At 40.5% G+C, this 9016-nt stretch overlaps 1 protein-coding gene across 1 annotated transcript; it reads left to right on the forward strand.

Moving 5' to 3' along the window:
- Window positions 1-1515: 1515 nt before the first annotated feature.
- azin1b (antizyme inhibitor 1b) lies at window positions 1516-8171 on the forward strand. Its single transcript, NM_001308125.1, has 11 exons — window positions 1516-1702; window positions 3108-3251; window positions 3367-3565; window positions 3652-3825; window positions 4054-4226; window positions 4369-4582; window positions 4678-4752; window positions 5087-5252; window positions 5398-5507; window positions 6374-6591; window positions 6685-8171. Exons 3-11 carry the CDS (start codon window positions 3464-3466, stop codon window positions 6758-6760), a joined length of 1308 nt encoding a protein of 435 aa, NP_001295054.1. The 5' UTR covers window positions 1516-1702; window positions 3108-3251; window positions 3367-3463; the 3' UTR covers window positions 6761-8171.
- Window positions 8172-9016: the final 845 nt, after the last annotated feature.

The raw sequence follows: 9016 nt of genomic DNA on the forward strand, positions 1-9016 counted from the left end.
TGTCTTTAGCTATTTAAAGGCAGTCTGATCAGGTTTGCACTGTCAACCTCATTTTCATATATTAAATATTGCCTAACCCTCTTGCATTGTCACATCTGCCACATTCTTTCCTGCCTTAAAAGTCTTCGTAATCCTTAAACTTTTGCACATTTTGTCACGTAACAATCAACGTAACTTATTGGACTTTAATTGAGAGGATATTGTGAGCTGACGCTATATAAATGAACTGAATTCACTTTTGCTGCAAATTCAATTTCATTATTTTATCGTAAGTCCTTAGCATAATTAAAGGTGAAAAGATTAAACTTTCCCCCAACCTTCTTTGTAAAACAGTATTTAACTGCTACCTCTGCATGTTGAGGCAATAAATGGAAAGTAGTTCTTAATCCTCTTACCTGGTTAAATTAAAAGAAAAAAAGAAAGACAACACCTAAAGCTCAATCAGATTGAATGGAGCTCTACGGTACTTTTTTTTTTCTTAAGCCTATAGCCGAAGCTTCTGTTAGATTTGGATCTGAACTTTGACTACACCAATCTAATAGATGGCTGTAGTTCATCACCAGGACACAACTTGTATTTTGTTTTAACAGATAGACATGGTACCCACAGGCTTCTGGTAGTTATAAATTAACTGTAGTTCTCCCTACAGTTATCCTGAAATGTGATTCTTCTCCTGTCTCAAGTCGTGTTCAGTCTTAAAGAGGTTTTCTTCTGATTTTTATTTAGAAAAGATTTTGAAAACTATATTTTGTTCCTTTCACTTCATGATGCATTACTTTTTGTTTTTGGTATTTTTGGTCTTTCACAAAAAATGTAAAGAAATCTATTAAAGATAAATTTAATAAGTTTAACTGTTTTTTCAAGTCTTTGTTCATGGGAATACTTAATTTTACTAATACCCAGAATATGTATTCTTACACATCTACTATTCTATTCTCATTTAACAAATAAACATACCAAACATTTATTTAAAGTGCTATCTTGTTTACGCCCACTATTATTTTTGAAATTGAGAAACAACAAAATGAATAAAGGACATCAAGGATATCAGCTGTGAAACTGGTTTTTGTGGGGTAAATGCTTTCAAAAGTGGATGACACTTTAAGCTCTGATGTGAATTATCTACTATATTAAAGATTTGTCTTGTCATGCTTTCACAGCGTTTAAAAAACATTGACTTCTAGTTTCCAATTACATCTAAATTATGTAGGCTCTCCATAAAAGTTGGTGTTCTTCTACATATGGTTTATTGCGGCTAAGATGTGCAGCCATAGCAACCTATTATTGTCTTATTAAAAACAGAACAAGAGTTGTATTGAACTGGTTTATTGTGCGGCCATGTATGGAAAGTTTATGGTTATGTAACCTAAATGAACAAGCCGGGGATACTGCGGACCTTACAATATTCGGAAATACATATTTGGTATGCGCTCAAAAATGCAGCGCGTTCATTGGTGAAACTGAAACGACTGGCGCCGCCCACTGGCCGTTGATTACCTTTTCTACTTCCCCCTGCTCTCTTCCAGTAGTTCTCCACCCACCAACCGACAGAGAGGACGTAGCGAGTCAACGCGGGTTTCCGACCTAAACATATGGCAAAAATAGCCTTCTTTCTTTCTTTCAACGTTGGGTCCACTACTCTTTAAAAATTCCGCCGAAAAAGAGAAGACGATTTTCCAAAACCTTTCGGCCGTTATCTCACGTAAGTACAGCGAAACGTTCCCCGGCTGTTGCTCCAAGGAGGATTCATTAAGCGGACGTTAACATGGCGGGCTGCTCTTTCTGCTGTCTTGCTACACATGACAGACCCGTTCACTGCGCTCTGTGATTTCGACATGTCTTCCGTTTTAATTTGAACATGTAAATATCGCTTTAGCGAGTCAGGTTTAGTGTGTTTTTCGTGTAGTGGATTTGTGTTAAGGTTTGTTGTAGGATTATTATGAAAATACGGCGTTAACACAGCCATCTCCGGGCAGCCCCACTCTAACGTTAGCGGCTTTTCTGCCTTGACTCTTTCCCCAGCGCGTTTATGTTTTCCCCGTCCGTATTGCCAAAATAACCACGTTTATTTGTGACATTTGTAACGGTACTGGTTTTCCGTGGTTTATTTTATCATCTTTGGTGACGCATTGAATTAATATTCAATTTGTCAAGTTGTCAGTCAGTGTTTTCACTTACGACGCATGCGCGAGATTTGGGGAGACGCATTAAATGCCCGACAAACCGGCCATGTTATCTTTTGTGGAAGTAAGATAAATACCAGTGTTTTTTATTAAGTAAACATAACCAAACTATTTAAATGGTTGCGGAATTAGTACCATCTCATATTGTATTGTTATTACTAGTGTTTAGTGTCTTTAAAGATGAGTTTCACCAACACATTACGCTAAAGAGGCCTAGATCTTATTTAAGCCGCATGACTGTTTCCTCCTCTGTGGTTCTGAAACTTTTTAAGTTAAGTCTCGTCAACATAAGGGAGGAAAGGGTCACGTTTACCGTATATTTTAGGCAAAGAGATTGAATAAAAGTGTGTATAAAATACATATATGTACATATATATTTATTTTTAAGTTGTGGATTAGTATTGATACTATTTGAGTCATGTTTGGAATTAGGACAGTGGCATAGTTTTAAAAGTGGAACATTTGGGTTAATTTATGTTTTCATTCAGACTGAAACCTATGAGAAATTGTGACCTAAATCCACACACAAAAAAACTTTCAAAAAATATACATATATTGCACTTGAATATAACTGCGGGATTTCAATTTAAGCTGCAGACAATATTGAATTGCAGTTGTCATCGCAATATAACAACCTCATTGAACTGCTTGGGCACTTTTAAAAAAAATTGTATGTATATATGAATTTTTACCCATTTACACTACATATCATTGGTGTTTCCTTTACGCCAGTGGGAATTCATATTATTAAAATGGAAAATATGATGCTGTTTTTGAGGGCTCAGTGCAGCCTGCAGTATAAAGTTTGAACATGTCAGATGTTGATTGTAACATTGCCATTGAAGCTCCATGTAGATGCCCTTTCTATTGCCTCTTGTGCATGCGTTCATGTCTAACATTATATTTTTTATTTTTTTTCCCCAGGGCTCCCCTGTCTCTGTACAGGTGTATGAGCGCTACCCAGAGGGCCTAGGGGCGGCCCTTTACCGGGAGCACTTTGACTTCAACGCTGAGCCACCTTGGGATCCTAGCTGATAGCGGGACAGGTCCATCTCCTGACTTGTCCATGTTAGTGTTTCTTTTATCTGCATCAAAAAACAAAAACAAATCTAAAAAACACACAGAACAAATTAAGAATTTCTAAGTCGCGTCACATCGATTCCGTTTGTGTCCGTCTTTCCAGTTTGTTGCATACCGGCAGGACCCCATTGGCTCAGTCGTGACCCCTGGACTCGTTTACTTCTTCTTTATGATCGTCGGCTTATTGGAACACGGTTAAGATGAAAGGATTCCCTGACAAACCAAACTACATCATTGAACTCCTGGAGGGAGGAGTTACTCTGGAAGACGTTATTGATGGACACATCTGTGAACAGGATCAGGTCAGTCTTGCTTGGAACGAGTTGAGGTTGTGTGAAAACCGAATTTCTGTAAGAGCTCCGCCGCTGAACAGCTGTTGCGTTGACAGGTGGAGAAAAGTGCGTTTGTGGTGGGCGACCTCGGTGCCCTGATGCGCCAGCATACGTGCTGGCAGAGCATGGTGCCGCAAGTGCAGCCTTACTACCCGGTCAAGTGCAACAGCAGCCCTGCAGTCATCGAGGTGCTGGCCTCCTTGGGCCTGGGCTTTGTTTGTGCCAACAAGGTGAGGATATCTTTTTAATCAACACAACGAGTCATCCTCTTACGAAAGCATTTTGTGTTTTTGAGCAGTTGCATCACAAGCACTCCATTGATTACTTGTCAGCTGATAAGCGTTGCCCATTAAACTTGCGTAATGCTCTAGTTATGTTTTTTATTTTATTTATGATTTTCATGGGGGATTTTCTTCTGGAATCTGTGAATCCTAACTTGTGTGTTTTCCTCCCCCCAGGCTGAGGTGAGTCTGGTTCTGGAGCACGGCGTTCCCCCAGAAAACATCATCCTGTCGAGCGCTTTCAAGCAGCTGGCACACATCAAGTATGCCGCCAAGAACAGTGTACGCCACCTCGTCTGTGAGAACGAGGCGGAGCTGTCCAAGATCGCTCGCCTGCATCCGGAGGCAAAGTAAATGAGAAAATACTTGTCATCAACAGTTGATTAGAAATATGTTTGTTTTTTTTTTGTTTTTTTTAGCTTGCAGCACATTTCAAAGCGTAAACGTCTGGTGGCATGTGACTTAATTGGAGGATTCTTTTCTTTCGTTCAGGCTGCTGTTGCAGTTAACCACCGAGGCGCACGCAGCAGAGACCAGCATGCCCTTTGGTTTTTCACTGAAGAGCTGCAGACATCTGCTGGAGACGGCCAAGGAGCAGGGGGTCCAGGTGGTGGGAGTGGCCTTCCACATCCCCAGCTCCTGTCAAGACCTGCAGCAGGCCTACACCCGCGCTCTGTCAGACGCTCGCTGTGTATTTGACATGGGGGTAAGCGCCAGCTTTAAAAAAAAAAAAAAAATAGAAAACGCCTGTATGTAAATGGAGTTTTATTGGGATCAACTAACTCGTTTTCCCCTTTTCAGCTGGATCTGGGCTTTAACATGCAGATCCTGGATATCGGTGGTGGATTTACTGGCTCTGAGTTTCAGCTCAAACAGGTCAGTTTTAATAGTCATGAGGAGATTTAAAAAAAAAATCTAAATTTTTCCGATCTTTATTTTGCATTTTATGTTCAATTTTATTTTGAAATTAAAGTGCAGTGATGACTCAAAATCTGTGCACTTTACTCTGGGCATGCAGGTTATATTTTAGTTGCCACTTTCTAGCAGCACTTTGGAAGATAGAAATTGATGCTAAATAAGAAGCCAGCAATTGAGTCAAATATTTGTGTTTTTAGTTTGAACTGTCCTTTAAAATCTGCTTGAATGAATAATATATATATAATTTATTTTTTTATTTTTATTTTTATTTTTATTTTTTTTTCTCCTGTAGGTTGAGTCTGCAGTGCGACCTCTCCTGGACGCCTACTTCCCCCAGCGATCAGGTGTGCAGGTTCTGGCGCAGCCTGGCTGTTTCTATGTGGCCTCCGCTTTCACCCTGGCTGTCAGTGTTATTGGCAAAGAGGTGGTGACCCGCCGCTGGGACAGCTTGTCTCAAGGTGAGATGTCTGAATTGTTCTTGCCTCCTTTTCTCGTTTGGATGTACTTAATTGGAGCAAAGGGTGTTGAGCTGAATGTTGACTCTTGAATTCACAGCTCAGAAATGTTACTGTATTTCTAACATGTTTAAATGTATTACCACAGGTGAGAAGAATGAGGACACAGAGTTCCTGTACTACATGAACGAAGGTGTTTATGGCTCATTCAGCCACAAGCTACTGGGGAACATCATCACCACTCCATTAGTGCACAAGGTTAGTAAGGCAGAGAGGCAGCACACTGACAGCAAATCTGGTTAAACACAGAAATATGTTTTAGTTTTCTGAAAATTTGGCATGCAGCACATGATTGTGTTTTGATCTATATCCAAATGAAATGTTCCATATAGCGACATTTTTGATCCATAGTGTGACGCAGCCTCGCTTGATTGCCGTTTCCCAGTGATTGTCCAAAGCTAAGATGGGGATAAATGTTGCAGAAGGACATTAAAGTATTCCATGTTTCCGAATGTGTCACACAAGCATGAGTGTTACATGTTTGTTAAATATTGTGACCAGAAGTAGACTTTGTAATGTTCAGTTTGTGACAGACACACAACATGGTGTTAATTTTTCAAACGTGACAAAAATCCATGCAGCCAAATTTGTCCTCCTTGTAATCAAATGAAAAACATCTCAGCCACGTGATCAGCAATATGTGGGGAAGGAGCATGTTTTTGTTACTAATTGCTGAAAGCTGTAGTTGTTTTGAAACCGTAACGTTTTAAAAACATTAATCCCTGATACTAGTAGTGAGCCCATGCAGACTTTGTGTGATAATCATTTCATATTTAATGGACCTCTTTATTAAATCTTTGTTCACCTCTACGCAATGTTTACTTTGGTCCTCTATTGACTTGAGGAAACACTAATCAGATATAGCTCGTTGGAAGTTGGCTGATAACCATTCAAGAAAACGACCACGTGATTCATGATGTGATATTTGCTGCTTTATCATCTGTTGTGACCTTTGACAATGAGCTAACGGAACAACCTCAGAAATTAAAGACTGCTTTTGTATGCTTCCACACTTGGAGATGTTCTCAACTTTTTTTTTTTTTTTTTTGTCTTCCTTTCCACAGCACGCATTGTGTGTTGATGAAGCGGTGTATCCCAGCAGTCTGTGGGGCCCATCACTGGACCAGCTGGACCAGGTGGTGGATCGCTGCTTTCTGCCAGAGCTCCTGGTGGGAGACTGGCTCCTCTTCTCCAACATGGGGACCTGCGGTCTGGAGGAGTTCAGCTGTGTCTCCACCTGCAGCCAGCTGCCTGTCTACTACACCATCTCCACCCCAGACTGGTAAGACTGGAGACAAGTGGCAGTTAAAAAATAAATATGTGTTGAGCTTTGAGAAGCAAAGAAAACGAGTTAAAATTCTGCTGTTCTCCACAGGTACGAAATGCGGGAGGCGGGCGTGGCGCTGGATAGTGCCATGAAGAACTTCTCCGTGCTCCAGTACAGCGTGTAGCGGCGCTCTGCCCCTGTCCCATTTCGCTTTGCACAGATGTTCCTTCCTCTGCTTTCACCATGTGAGAAGAGAGGTCGACGTGGTATTTCGGACAAGGGGCTAAATGTGCTCAACATTCCAGCCACCTTGGGAGTGGGGGGAAAATGTGTCCTATCAATAATTTCCTTCCAGAGTTTGACTTGTTTTTTGTTTTGTTTTTTCCCTTTGCTTGTAGAAATGGGAAACAGTTAGTTGTGCGATACCTCGATTTAACCCTAAATTCACCTGGTTGATAATCGGAGTCCTGCTCCTCTCTGAAGGACTGAATCTGTCGGCTAAAAGAGCGTTAGTCTAAGCTCAAATGATATTATGCAACAAAATGGATGACTCGTTGGAGATGGGAGCCCAACAGGCTTGGGAAGGTTTATTTTTGAATCAAAGTCAGTTTACAAATTGTATAATTTAATCAGTTAAGTCAAATTGTCTACTAATGATCTGACAGTCTTGTAAACTCCAGCACATTGTGTCTGTACATGATTTATTTTTTATTTTTTTCTTCTTGGATTCAGTACTTTGTGATGAATCCGTTTGTCGGACCCCTTACTTTGTATAGAAACGATAATGATCTAACCTTTCGCTCGACTGCAGCTCACCTCAGTGTTTTATTTATTGGAATCAAATATTACCGTGACATGTTTCAAACTCCATCTTTGAATGTGTTTAGTCCAGGTAATATGCTGTGGCCCGTCTATCAGTGTTTTCCTGATGACATATTTATGTGGTGTTTATTTATTTCCTTTTTTTAAACGCTACGGGATTAGATGTGCTGTGACCTCAATGGGTTTCTCTTCGTTCAAAGGGAGCAGCAGAATTTTTCTCATTGCACATCCTTTTGCTAATGCAGAGAAACCACGCAGTAACGCGTCTCCTTGTCTCTAGCAGAGAAGGGGGTCGGTCTGGTTAAAGATGCACAAATTTGTTTGGATTAAAAGAACCTGAAGCAACCAGCTTTCAGATCTACACATTGGTGTTGCTCTTGGTCCTTCACGAAGGGCACCAAAAGCTAGCTATCTTAGTCGTGTATGATATTTAAAGACTCATACCAAAAGTACATAAATGTCGATCTTTAAAATGAAAGGCATCGATAGTTAAACACAGGCCTCTAATAAATGACATGTTCGATCTTTCATTGTGCCTCTTGAAAGACACGAGGGGCACAACGCAGAGTCTCTTGTACAGCTTCATGTTTGATAACTTGATAGGTAACGTGACTCAGCAGCAGTTTATAAGAATCCTGCCCTTGTGTTTTACAAGTGACTAATGTATTAATTGTCTAAGGCACTAATGGACCATAGCCTGTTTTGACTGTAAATTGTGCTTGCTAAAGTAATGAAAGTGATTAATTTAATACATTTCTGACTGAAAACTCTTACTCGTGCACGTGTTTTGCTTCTTTTTGGAGGTCGATAAAATAAGAACAGTGGTCGACTTGCCGGATTACTCCCAAAAGTGGATTGTCGACTCATCTGGGATGTAATAAAAGAACCTGGAGCCCTGCAGGCCTGTATGCCTGTTAAGTTTAGTGTTCACGATTCAACAAGAGTTCAGAGGCAAAAATAGGCCCGTCTCACGTTTGTCAAAATATATCTGGCTTTGTGGGGAAGTGGTCTGGCCTGGCGAAGGAAAAGTGGAGCGTTGTGGTTGGTGTGGCTCTCTGGGCAGCTGCAGAACCTGGAATACTGTTTTAATTGAGAAGAATATCCTGTCAACAGTTTGTGACCTTAAGCTCAAGCATGCAGGACAAGGCTCTGATCACACGCTCCATTACATTTCTGAGTGAAAGAAAGGAAAGTGAACATGTGGTTGGTGGCCTAGTGAAAGTCTGGAAATAAAAATGATTGAGATGCTTTGGCGTGAACCTTAAAGGGTTGAAAACCTCAATCCGATTCACAAGGATTAGTGGGACAAAGATCACTCTACCTTTTATTAAAAATGCTTGAGAATAGTTGTTGCTGCTAAGGGTGGCACAACCAGTTATTGGTTTTATGGAGAAATTTACTTTTCCGCAGAGAACCAGGTTGGTTGGAATTTTATTCACTCTGATTTGTCTCGTATTAAAACTTGTTTGATCTGAATCATTTAGGTGTGGCGTAAAACAAAGCAACCAGTTATCCAGATTTAAGGCTGGTGTTCTCCCTCTCAGCAGTCAGGAGTTATCTAATCAACAAATTGAAATAAGTGATGTCAGCTATGCTTGTATATCAGTAATCGAGGTTC

Source organism: Poecilia formosa, unplaced genomic scaffold (assembly GCF_000485575.1).
Source record: "Poecilia formosa unplaced genomic scaffold, Poecilia_formosa-5.1.2 Scaffold21, whole genome shotgun sequence".
NCBI lineage: Eukaryota > Metazoa > Chordata > Actinopteri > Cyprinodontiformes > Poeciliidae > Poecilia > Poecilia formosa.

Excerpts from the sequence above, each read along its gene's own strand:
- azin1b (NM_001308125.1), top strand. The coding sequence starts at position 3,464 with ATGAAAGGATTCCCTGACAAACCAAACTACATCATTGAACTCCTGGAG. Across the intron at positions 3,826-4,053 it reads GCTTTGTTTGTGCCAACAAG|GCTGAGGTGAGTCTGGTTCT; the intron begins GTGAGGATATCT and ends TCCTCCCCCCAG. Across the intron at positions 5,253-5,397 it reads CTGGGACAGCTTGTCTCAAG|GTGAGAAGAATGAGGACACA; the intron begins GTGAGATGTCTG and ends GTATTACCACAG.